The 13,158-nt window shown below is 44.8% G+C and overlaps 1 protein-coding gene across 5 annotated transcripts in view; it reads right to left on the reverse strand.

Annotated features, from left to right (window-relative positions):
- Positions 1–705: 705 nt before the first annotated feature.
- ABCC5 (ATP binding cassette subfamily C member 5) overlaps positions 706–13,158 on the reverse strand; it is an 80,223-nt gene continuing 67,770 nt past the window's right edge. For all 5 annotated transcript variants that reach the window (XM_043873857.1, XM_043873859.1, XM_043873858.1 and 2 more), the window contains 4 exons: positions 6,187–6,265; positions 5,025–5,138; positions 3,237–3,401; positions 706–2,167 (listed from right to left, as the gene is read on the reverse strand). In XM_043873857.1, coding sequence (XP_043729792.1) covers positions 2,066–2,167; positions 3,237–3,401; positions 5,025–5,138; positions 6,187–6,265 — 460 coding nt within the window. In that variant the 3' untranslated portion in view covers positions 706–2,065. The remainder of the gene's footprint in view (positions 2,168–3,236; positions 3,402–5,024; positions 5,139–6,186; positions 6,266–13,158) is intronic.

Below are 13,158 nucleotides of genomic sequence, written 5' to 3' on the forward strand. Positions count from 1 at the left end.
ATTTTGTAGCCCAAGAAAATAAAGTCTATCACTGTTTTCATCGTTTCCCCATCTATTTGCCATGAAGTGATGGGACCGAATGCCGTGATCTTCATTTTTTGAATGTTGAGTTTTAAGCCAGCTTTTTCACTCTCCTCTTTCACTTTCAAGAGGCTCTTTAATTCCTCTTTGCTTTTTGCCATAAGAGGTGGTGTTATCTGCATATCTGAGGTTATTGATGACTCAGCAGAACTGATACCAAAATAGTTTAAAAGCTTTCTGCATACAACATGACATATTGAGAAATGTTAGAATGAGTACCCTTCTGAATGGGCACTTAATTCTCAATAAATTAATCTGAATGAATTGGCTGAAAGAGCAATTACATTGTTTGGATTGCTGAGAACCCTCAAGAAACTGTTCATTTATAACATATTTCTCCACAACCATCGATCTCACTACAACCCTTCCCACTTCCAACTCTTATTAGCAGCACAGGAGCTTGATTTGGTGACCATGCCCAGGACACAGGCTGCAAGGACTTTGGCCCACCGTAGTGATTCAAGGCAAGGTGTACTCCATATCCCGTGCAACCAACCAGCTCCACTACTGGCCCCTCCCCTCTGTCACTTCACTGCTGGATATTCAGATCCAAGTTTCCGTGACTCCAAAGCCACTCAAAGACAGCTTATTCTCCTCCCAGAGAATTATTTTCCACACCAAGAGTTTTAGAAAATCCAAAATAATTTTATTCACTTTTTCAGATTTTTGCTTCCACAAGGTGTTCAGCAAACATGCTAAGGCGACAGAATGTCTAGTTGGTCACGACATGCAATGCTGACCATTCAACAGATGACAGCAGTGACCACGCCCACCTGAGCTACTGGCCCCACGGCACAATCAAGGTTGGCGGGAACACACCAAACCACACGGCAATCAGCAACCTGAGGTAGGTCTCTTTACAGTACAAAAACTTCTACACCAGTGTGAGACACTGATTAGCAAGAGCTGCTTAAAGTCGCGGACTTTGGAGAGAGGAAGAGACTCTGCGGCAACCGCAGGAAGAAAGGAAAACAGACCCACAAAATCCTGAACCCTGTCACTGAACTGTGGGGGTGTGGGGCCAGGCAAATAAAGAAGGACCATCGGGCCAAGCAGCAGTGGGCTCTGGGGCTTGGAACCAATGGTTTCAAGGAGCCAGAGAGCTCTGTGCATTGGCCAGCGTTGGGAACCTGAGGCAGTGGGACACTTGGAGCAGACTCAATGCTTGCTGAGAAGCAACAGCAGTAAAGAGGAAGGCAGGAGGGACACTCCCCCTTTGCCGAGGAAGGTTCTGTGATTCTCGTTCCCGGTGGAGGGAGAGGAGAGGGGTCTGGGACTTTGACCCACTGCTCTCCCAACAGAAACAGTGAGGTGACAACAGGACAGAAAGCAGGAGCCCTGAGAATTCACGGTGCTCTGCGCAGCTTCCGGTGGCCCCCGCTCTGCCCCACCCCAGGGTGGCTGCTGGGAAGGCAGCAGGGGGGCCGCTGGAGGGCCGGCTACTGCTACACTCCTTCCTTTCGGACACCCAGAAATCCTGGCACCGTGAAACAGCCAGCTGGGGAAGAACGCACGCTACCTTCCTATAGTCTAATAGCAAAACCAGACCTCTAGTGCAGCAGACTGTACAAAAATGATAGAAAGGAATCTGCACTGTTCTTAGCACAGTGCTTATTTTAATATAAAATAAACAGCTTACATTTTCACTGGAAATATAGGCTATGTACAGAATTATATATAGATATAGCTACACGTATAAAGCTTCATTATAGGCCTCTGATACATATATAATAACGGTTCCCTGAACCTTTTAGAGTGCAATTAAGAACAAAAACTAAATTTTGTTTACATGAATATGGAATAAATACAATAATCAAAATAGGACTCTCCCTAAAAGTGAAACACACAAGCCAATCCTGAACTGCTATGCGAAAGATAAAATCGGGAAAGGCAAGGTTTCGGCAGGAGGATGCGGTGAGGGGCCCGCCCCAGGCAGGGAATGGCAATGCTCCAAAGAAAAGAGACATGGGCAGTACTGGGGGAGTTAGCCCTTGACGGCGATCTTGTTCTCTGCAGCAGCAAACATGGCGTAGAACCGGGAGCTGTCGTTGGAAAGAAGGACTGATGGGGTGTCGAATTCCACCACCTACAGAGGAAGAAGACAGCATCGGAAGGTGACTCGGGGACACTCGGGGTGTCTTACAGGATCCACTGCTCAGGAAGAGGGGCAAAGTTCCAAACCCCCTGAGGATGGAATCAAGGTGGCAATCTGGCTAGCTCTGCCACGCCCACCTGGGTTCTCTCTCTTCAACTCAGTCAATTATCCATTCCCATGATGGACTACTAGGCAGTCACCAGAAATCACACTGCAGTAGAAAACTGAACAGTGTGCTGGCAGAACCTGTCTCCCAGACAGAGGCCACATACTCACTCCCCCAGGCTCCCTTGCTGCAGGGCAAAGGTATGTGATTGGACTCTGGCCAAGGAGCGAAAAGAGGACATCTCCTGGGATGCTCCTAGGAAAGGCTATCCTGTCCAACAGAGACAGGCATAGGACAAAGTGTCTTCCTGGAGGCTGGCCATGTGATGGTATGAGGTTGGGTGCCAGAGCAGACACCCTGTACAGTAAGGAGGGAGGCAGACACTGGCTCTCTTATGGGATAGGCAGGGTTTAAGCAGGTCCACATGGAAGAGCAAGCAGAGGAAAGGGCATTTTAGGTAGATGGAACTGTATGAGTAAACACAAAGGTGGAAATGCTTAGGGGATCCAAGGTGGTTTATATCCAACAGCACTGCAAGGAAATAGCAGGAAATGAAAAAGCCTGGGGGCCAGTATGTGGGAAAGCTGAGAACAGCAAGAAGTTTGGCACCACTACATGACTGCAAAAAGCAGACGTGTGGTGGCTGGTCTCAACAGCTTTGGAAAACCCATGACTGAACTACAAGGTACACGTGCTCTCTGACCTAAGTCAAAGTGTTACTGTTCACAAGCAACAAAAGAACGGGTAGCGAAGCATAATGAGAACCCAACAGGCATGCTCCAGACTCAATCTCTTGATTGGGAGGACTGCATCCCATGCAAAAGGAACCAGGCTGGAGTCACTATGGCTGCTTATCTGAATGCTACCAGGGCCATTAGCCCAATCCTGCCAGGGGCCAGTTCTCCTCCCAGACAAGGCCACATGCCAAACCAAGGTCCCTTGGGGGCTCAGTACCTGCCCCTGGGCCAGCACCATAATCCTATCAGAGCCTAGGACTGTGTGTAGGCGATGGGCAATTGTCAGCATGGTGCAGTCAGCGAACGCTTCTCGGATGGTCTCTTGGATCAGTAAGTCTGTCTCGGTGTCCATGGCAGCTGTGGCTTCATCTAGAATCAGAATCTGCCGGGGAAGAGAGGAGAAAGAGGGATCCAACCAATTCCTTAAGCATTCTAGTTAATCTAGGTTTCACCAAAATGTGTTTTAGGATTTGAGTTTTTTTTGTTTTCTTTTTTTTAGGATTTGAGTTTTATATCATACATTGTTTTTTTCTAAATAGGTACACACAAATGTAAAAATACTGTTTTGTTTAGAACTGATATAACTTCAAATTTATATGTTTGCCTTGATTTCCACAAATACAAGAAATACTGATCTAATAAACTACTCGCCTCACTTGCTCTGTGACTCTGAACAGTGATTTTTCTGGACTTCCCTTTTCCAGTTTTATCATGAGGGGACTGTATCTGATGATCTGGACATGTCTTACAGTTTTAAAATCTTTTAAGTCTATGGCTTCCAATACTACAACTACTCACAGGACAGAAACAAGGTGCCCCTGGAAACTGAAGGCTCAAGGCCATTAAAAATAAAAACAAAAAAGCAAACGAAATATCCATATACCCAAATTGTGTCAGGGTTAAACATCTCTCGGCATTCTCTTAAAAAAAGTGCCACTGAGTGACTTCCCTGGTGGCTCAGTTGTAAAGAATCCACCTGCCAACACAGGAGACATGGGTTCAATCCCTGGTCCAGGAAGATGCCACACAGCAACTAAGCCCAAGTGCCACAACTACTGAGCCTATACTCTAGAGCCCAGGAGCTGCAACTACTGAAGCCTGTGATCCCTAGAGTCCAAGCTCAACAGGGTTGTTGTTCAATCGCTCAGTTGTGTCCTTCTCTATGCAATTCCATGGACTGCAGCACGCCAGGCTTCCCTGTCCATCACCAACTCTCAGAGCTTGCTCAAACTCATGTCCATTGAGTCAGTGATGCCATCCAACCATCTCATCCTCTGTTGTCCCCTTCTCCTCCTGCCTTCAATCTTTCCCAGCATCAGGGTCTTTTTCAATGAGTCAGTTCTTCACATCAGGTGGCCAAAGTATTGGAGCTTCAGCTTCAGCATCCGTCCTCCCAATGAATATTCAGGACTGATTTCCTTTAGGATGGACTGGTTAGATCTCCTTGCGGCCCAAGGGACTCTCAAGAGTCTTCTCCAACACCACAGTTCAAAAGCATCAATTCTTCAGTGCCCAGCCTTCTTTATGGTCCAACTCTCACATCCATACATGACTACTAGAAAAACCATAGCTTTGACTAGATGGACCTTTGTCGGCAAAGTGATGTCTCTGCTTTTTAATATGCTGTCTAGGTTTGTCATAGCTTTTTTTCCAAGGAGCAGGCGTCTTTTAACTTCATGGCTGCAGTCACCATCTGCAGTGATTTTGTAGCCCAAGAAAATAAAAGTCTGTCACTCTTTCCATCATTTCCCCATCTATTTTCCATGAAGTGATGGGGCCAGATGCCACGATCTTAGTTTTTTGAATGTTGAGTTTTAAGCCACCACAGTGAGAAGCCCACACCCAAGCCCAGCAACAAAGATTCAGTGCAACCAAAAAAAAAAAAAGTGCCACTTGGCTCAGAGACAAGAATGCCTTTGGACCTTATGCCACATGCAATGGCTATTCCTCCATCTTCCTGTGCTTCTGCTGACCCCCTCCTCGGCCACCCACCAGACTGCCTTACCTTACAGTGACGGAGTAAGGCTCTAGCTATGCACATGAGCTGCCGTTCCCCCACTGAGAAGTTATCCCCATTCTCCATCACTTCAGATTCAAGTTTCAGAGGTAGCTGAGCAATCTAGGGAGAAAGCAAATAGAGATTAGAAGGGTTAAAGAAAAAAAAAAACAAAACAACCCTAAATTTTGAAAGAAAGAAAACAAAGCTAAATTTTGTTAAAAACCCAGTGGCAAAAATAAATTATTCTTAAACAGATGAGAGAATTATTAGCCAAGAATCTGGCTGACCTAGAAAGAACATACAGGTGCGATGATCATGTAGCAGGACCACATTTTCTAGGCCATTCCATATTTCAACTAAACTATTTATTAGTTTCATGTCATCAAAATGTCCCAGAAATTCCAATATTTTTATGTCCTGAAATTCTGTCATTTTTGGTCCTGAAAATATGGTCATGCAATGAGAGATGGGGTAAATAAAACTACGCTCTTTCTGAAGGCCAAAGCTGTAGACCCACGGCTGTCAAACTTTTCTTCCTATAAACTATAGAACCTGTTCTTCAAATGAAATTGTTTGAAGAAGCCCAATAGAGAGGTCATGAAGGCAGAGCTGACTTAGTTGAATTTGGGCAGGAGATCCTGGGCTGGTATGCAGGAGCACAAGAGACCCCACTCCAGGCCAGGGCTAATCTTAGTTCGGGGCCCCTGGAGGGAGGCCTGCTGAGTTACTCTGAGAGGTTCATATGCATATTGCATGCTTTCTGTGGACTCAAAAAGTGATAAATCTTTTGCACATATATACATGCTTCAAAAGGATGTTGTACTGTTATGATTAATAAAATAGAACTTGATTTAAAAGCATTACTGAACTCTGAGTGGTTGTCATTATTAATATCTTCTCAATCAGTGGATGATACAATACAAAGGGAAATATGACCATGGGAGGGAATAAGAGAGGGGAAGTGAGGATAGGGAAATACCGACTTTTATACCCATTGTGAAATGTCTGGGAAGCCCTGCTCTGAAGTGCTCCCCCACAGACATCCTGGAGGTGGTGGGAAAGGCCCGGCTGGACCGAGGCAGCCAGAGCTCGCTGGGAAATGACCATGGCATCACCAAGTTTCCACCCTTTAAATTCTAGCAAAGTTCTCCCTCAGTTCTTTACTTACACATTCTTTCATGTGTGTCCTTTCTAGGGCATCCCAGATCTGGTCTTCAGTGTACTGGTTGAAGGGATCCAAATTTGACCTAATGAGAAACATAATAGGAATTTCTCAGGGATCCAAAACATAAGCAACCACCCTGCACAGGCTGACTGTGGTAAAGGTTTAAACAGTGGGGCTCAGACCCTGACAGCCACAGGTGGAGGCTGAGATGGGAGTGCTGCCACCCGCCTGTCACAGGAATGAGCCTCCCTTTCTTCTTTACAAAACTGCATTATTATTATTATGTAAATGATACAAGTTATTTATAGAAAAATTAAGAAATAGACATAAAAAGTAAAAAAACAACAACCCATATATATATATGTATATGTATGTGTGTGTATATATATATATAGGATCTTAGCATGTGGGATCTTAATCCCCTGACCAGGGATCAAACCCATGTCCCCTGCACCGAAAGTGCAGAGCATTAACCACTGGACCACCTGAGAATTCCCTAAAATCAATATATGTTCAATCACTTATCAGACCCTTTAAACAAACACTGTTAGCATTTTGGCATATATCTTTCTAGATTTCTTTCTACGCATACGCATATTAAAATACATCTTTTATATGTATAAACTCAGAGAAATGCCCTCTCTCTTCTTGCTGCACCAGGGTGAGAGCCCTGTCACTGGGCAGGGGTCTCAACAGCTAGCTGACCAGGAAAGGAGCCGATCCTGCAGGAGAACGAGGGACAAAGCTGAGCAGAAAGGGGCTCAAGAGGAAGGATTTCACTGGCACCAAAAACCAGTTTGGGAACTGTTCTTGCTTAATGTACCAACAGTATCCACTTCAAGGACATTAAGACTGACACCAAAACAACAGGACTAGATAGCTCTTAAAGTGTTAAAGACAGGAGAAGAAGCTCTTTGTCGTGGAGGATGAGGTGAACAGGTGGGAGGAAACAGATATTGGGTGGAAGGTAGGCTGTAGAATTAATTTTGGGTGTCTGGTCTCAATCTAAACATCACACTTGTGGGTCCAGTAATCTTAAAGATATTAAGTATAATTTGTTTTGCTCATAAATTACACTCGAGGTGTGGGAAATAGAAAAACCTTTGGGACAACTGTAGCTCTGATCCACACTCGTCTCCATGTCTGGGGTGACTAATCCCGGGCATGCAAACACAAGCAGGTCATTACTGAAGAATTCTACCCGAGAGGAGAGTGTGGGCTGGTACATGCCATCTCTGGACTCCTGGGAGACTCACTACACAGTCCCACTCTCTCGTGTCCCGTCACACATGTGCTTCCCATCACTTAGAACATGAGATCACTCCCCACCTTCTGATGTGAGAGGCACTGGTAAAAAGCAAGGGCTCTGGAGCCAAACTGCTTGATTCCTTCACAGCTTCTATCAATGACAACTGTGTGACACTGGCCAAGTTAGCCTAACTTCTCTATACCTCAGTTTCCTTAAGTGTAAGACAGGGATAAAAGAGCAGCTCTTTGGACTTCCCTGGTGGCACAGTAGATAAGAATCTGTCTGCCAATACAAGGGACATGGGTTCGATCCCTGGTCTGGGAAGATTCCACATTCCTCAGAGCAACTAACCCTATACGCAACAACCACCGAGTCCGAGTGCTGCAACTACTGTAACCCGTGCACCTACAGCCTGTGCTCTGCAACAAGAGAAGCCACTGCAATGAGAAGCCTGCACACCTAAACAAAGACTAGCCCCCACTCTCTGCAACTAGAGAAAGCCCATGTGCAGCAACAAAGACCTAGTGCAACCAAAAAAAGAAAAGAGCACCTCCTCAAAACGCAGTTGTGGGAACTACAATTCATGTATGTAAAGCACTTACAGAAGCACCTGCTGCAGCCTTGGCAGTGTGTATGTGAGAGCTACTATTACTGCATTATTATTACATTGTTCCTGTTCCTGGCCTATGATTCCTTCTCAACCTTCAGCTCTCAACTTAGCTGGTGTCTTCAGGACGTGTCTTCTGGCCCTTCAGGCCTGGATTGGGGGTTCCCCCTGCTCACCCTTATGATGGCACACGTCACTGTTTCATTTGTCTCGCTCCTCCATTGGATTAGAATCCCTGTCTGGATCTTATTCACTGTTGTAGCTCAGGTACACTGTCTAATATTTTTTGTAAGAGTAACAGCCAACTGGGCTTGATCTGTACTCTGCCTCTTACCATCTGCATGACCTTGGACAAGTCACTCCTCAGTCTCCTCACCTATCAAATGGGGAGAAAGTGACGTGACATGACCTGGTAGATTGCTGTGAATATTAGAGATGTGTAGATACAGCGCCTGGAACATGATAGACATTTGATAGCTGGTAGCTGTTAAACTGACCAGGGACGTGGTCACTTTAAATGCCTGGTTACACTGTTTGGTGGTTTTGACTCTTACATTCAGCACATTTTCCAAGTGGACACAATAATCCCATGATCCTAAACACCAGGATCTGAAATAGTTCCAATGAAGTCCTACCCATGGAAAGTCTAGATGGGGAAGGCTAATCTCTGCAGGCATGTCATCCAGGAAGAACCCCCTCAGTTAAAGAAGGTGGTCCGATTTGTTGATAACCTAAAACTGAAATGGCAGACCACAGGCTAAGTCAAAGTAGAATCTCACCCATTTCTAATAAAAAAGACAAAACTGAAAGATGCTGAAAGCACCTGATTGTCCCTGTCCCTCTAACACTCTGGAGTCTGCACATGCATTGGGGTTGATGAAATCTGTGTCTATGGCTCTCCTTTCCAGTCACCTTTTTAGGGGAACTTTGTACTGATATACCACAGATCAGGGAGAGACTCAAACACGTGTTCTCCATCCCAAGACTGGGGGGATAAAAGGTTAATCATTTTCCCCTGATTCAAAACAGACTGGTGGAAATTCCCATGGGGCAAGATTAGCAAGACAATGCTCTGAGAGACATTTATCCAGATAGCAATGCAAGTTTTCATAATAAAATATTCTCTCTCCCATTTGTGTGGTCTAATATGGACTTCCTCATACTTTTATAGCAGAATTCTTGACCCTGGGGATCATAGTAGGGTTCTTAGTTTTGAACCAAAATGCTCAGAGCTCTTTTTTAAAACAAGAGACACTTCCCTGGTGGTCCAGTGGTTAACATTTTGCCTTCCAATGCAGAGGGCATAGATCCCGCATGCCTCATAGCCAAACAAACAAACAAACATAAAACAGAAGCAATATGGTAACAAATTCAATAAAGACTTAAAAAAAAAAACCCACAAAACAAAGTTCCAGGACTTTTGTGGTGGTCCAGAAGTCCTCATCATCCTAGAAGGGGTACCTACTCCCATGGGAACTCATGATTGGATTTAAACAGGGGTTATGTTTAAAGCACCTGATCAAACACCATGCTTTGCCTGGTCTCCTGCTCCTCACCCTGCACTGTGTTCTCTATACACCCGCCCCACAGGACTGCATGCTGAAGAGTGGCCTATGCCCATTACAGAAAGTCAACTCTTCCTCAGGCAATAGGGTCTGTGGTTTAGCACCCGGCTGCTTTGGATCTGGCTCCTGCTCTGACTGTAGTTCCCATTTAGAGCCAGCAGAACCTCTTCTTGAGTTAGAATCTACCTGTTAGCCAGCTCTGCTAGGTCAATTCCTATTGTGTCTCCATGTACCCAGGTCTAGCCTGACAGCCTGCTCAGGCTCCTAAGGTTTGAGGCCCCACCTTGCCCTGGTTTTATCTCCAAGCTCCCTGATTATGAATATCTGCCTTTTGGGTCTCAGAACACTGCCCAGTCTCTACCACTGTGATCTGTTTGCCTGTAGAAAATTTGTATTTTCCTAAGGCTGGAATTACCAGCACCAATAACTTGATAAACTGCCACCTATGGTTTCACACCTCACTTTTTGGATTTCTGGTTTGGCCCGTCACCTACTGCTCAAATCTTCCCTTTCTCTATATCTTCCTGGAAGGACTGCATAATTTTAGGCTTTAGATTTTACCACTTGTTTAGATTCTTCCCAATTCTGCTGAGTCGAGTCCTTTGAGTTAAGACCTCAATAAATATATGTTCAAGATTGAAGGTCCATAATATTGGTTTGCAGGAAAGGAATGTGCAGATAGTTTCTCTAGAATTAGTCTAGGAAGTATTCTCTCTCTCTTTTGGCTGTGAGGCTTGTGGGGTTTCCCAGGCCAGGGATCGAACTGGGGCCCTCGGCACAGACAGTGAGGAGTCCTAACCACAGGACTGCCAGGGAAGTCCCAAAGAAATGTTAATACTGTACATTGATGCCTAGCATCATGGGTTGAAGAGTATCCCCCAAAAAGATATGCTGAAATTTAATCCTCAGTACCTAAGAATGTGACTTTATCTGGAAATAAATCAGTGTAGATGGTATTAGGTGAGATGAGGTTAGCCTGGAGTAGTAAAGTAGGGGAGACTCTCAATCTAGGACTGGCGTCCTTAGAAGAGAGAGGGCTACATAAAGACAGAGACAGGGAGAGGACCCATGTGACAAGAAAGGCAAAGACTGGAATGATGAATCTACAAGCCAAGCACACCAGAGATTGTTGGCAAACCACTGAAATGTAGTGGAGGCAAGGAAGGACCCTACAGGCTTCAGAGTACGGCCCTGATGACACTTGATGTCATCCTTCTAGCCCCAGAACTGTGAGAGTCAAGTTCTGTGGTTTTAAACTACCCAGTTTGTGGTACACTGTTGCAGCATCCCTAGCACACAAACACATCCAGTAAATTCATCAGATATGTCTACCAGACAAGCAGGAAGCAAACCAGAGTGCGGACCCTGCTCACTGAGCAGCTGCCCCATCAGACTCAGCAGACACCTGGACGGGCTTGACCTTCAACCTCGCCCAGGCCCATCACACCAGCTGAAGGAGCCCCCAAGACTAAGCCACGGGTTCCAGATATATAGGGAATATTTATGTGCACCAGCAGGTGTTGTTGTTTAGTCTCTCAGTCATTCCTGACTCTCTGCCACCCCATGGACTATGGCCCGCCAGGCTCCTCTGTCCATGGAATTCTCCAGGTAAGAATACTGGAATGGGTTGCCATTTCCTTCTCCAGGGGATCTTTCCTACCCAGGGATTGAACCTTTGTCTCCTGCATTGCAGGCAGATTCTTTACTGCTTGAGCCGTTGGGGAAGCCCCAGCAGGTGGTATACCTACACATTAAGGCAGACCAGACTGATCTCAACAGGGAACTCAATCAAGAATGAAAAAAACAAAAACACATCCTCATTACAGTGGCCAGATGGTCCCGGTCTGACCCACAAAAATGAAAGCAAGCAAAGTTATGTATCCACTGCATCAAGTACTTAGCTGGGTGAATGGACAGAAAGAAAATCTGATAATGAAGGTTATTTTTAACAGTCAGAAGTCCTGGAGTCCTATGTTGCCCAAAGTGTATTTTCATCTTTGTTTTTTTATATTTTATTTTTAGCAATATTCTAAGCTCACCTATTGACAACTACCAAATAAGGTCAAGAGTATCTCCCTAGGGGAATGAGGATACAGCAATTCCTTCCAGACACACAGACTGAGGACTGTCCTCTGTCCATGCGGGCGCCTCCCTGAAGCCTTGGGATTTCAGGGTAGGACTATGGGACCCTCAGACCTTCTGACAGGAAGCTAAAGGAAAGCTCAAAATAGTCATTCAGAAATATGGACTGATTTTGGCTTTTAGTTAAGAGTAGAGCGTGTGAAAAAGACTAAAGAGAAGAGCAAAGTTTGTGTGACAATTTTTCTCAAGAAAAGGGACAGAGACCTACTGCAAATCTGAAAGCAGGTAAGGGGATTTTAAAGATACTAGAAAAAGAAAGGTAACTAACAGTCAGGATGCCTGAGGAAGCAGGCCCAACCTTGGTGCTTGGAGAGACAGAGTACCTCTCAAGGTTATGACTGAGGAGTGTGTGGTGGGAACTTTAGGAGACAACACACCAAGTAGGGTGAGGAAGAGTCCAGGCTCTGAGCCAAATAGCCCAGATTCAAATTCTTATCTTTGGGCAAGTTATTTAACCACTTTGGGCTTTAGCTTTTTCACCTATAAATAGGCATAATAATAGTACCTACCTCATCGAATTTTGAGTACTTTAATTTTGATAAATTAATACAATTTAAATGCTCAGGACAGTAGGCCACGTTAGTCCTTAATAAGCTTAGCTAATACTATTGTTGTTCTTTAGAGTAGCAGTGTCTGGCACAGCGTGACTTTTTTTTTTTTTTTTTTGGCCATGCCACAGCTTGCAGAATCTCAGTTCCCCGACCAGGGACTGAACCTGGGCCCAGGAGTGAAAGCCTAGAATCCTAACCACTAGGCAACCAGAGAACTCCCTAGAATGACCTTTTCCTTTTTTTAGGACAATTTTAAAAGACCAGTTTCAGGTTCACAGCAAAATTGAGACGAAGATACAGAGATTTCACACATACTCCCAGCCAGAAAGACTTCAACAAAACTTAGATAACATCTAGTGTTCTTCATAGTTATCCTAGATTTACCAATACTTGCTGACATTAAGACTAGAAGCTTTTGGGGATTCCTTTGTTCCACAGAGACTCAGATGTCAAAAAAAAAGTAAAATGGAGTCCCTTAAACAACAGAATAATTCAAAGACAAATGAAAAACTTTGAGATTCTAAGAACTGCTTCAAATTTGGAGCAACTTCCATTTCTTTTAGAGTGCTAAGTGCTTCTGTGTGAAGGTGTTTTGGCCAGGAATGAACCAAAGCAGAAGTGGATCAGTTGTGGGCTCAGATGTCTTTCTTGTGATTTTGAGTTGAAAGCTTAAGATATTCCTCAAAAGTGGAAAAAAATAAAATAAATTGGGCAAGTAGAAAAGGAGAGAAAGCATCTGAACAGGAAGAAGTGAGAACACTGCTTCCTGATAACGGATGGACACTAGGTAGAGATGCTGCCGGTGATGAGACGTGCTCATCCCCAGTGAGGAGACTGAGACGCAGAGACACACCAAAGTGA

The sequence above is a fragment of the Cervus elaphus genome, chromosome 19 (assembly GCF_910594005.1).
Source record: "Cervus elaphus chromosome 19, mCerEla1.1, whole genome shotgun sequence".
Taxonomy (NCBI): domain Eukaryota; kingdom Metazoa; phylum Chordata; class Mammalia; order Artiodactyla; family Cervidae; genus Cervus; species Cervus elaphus.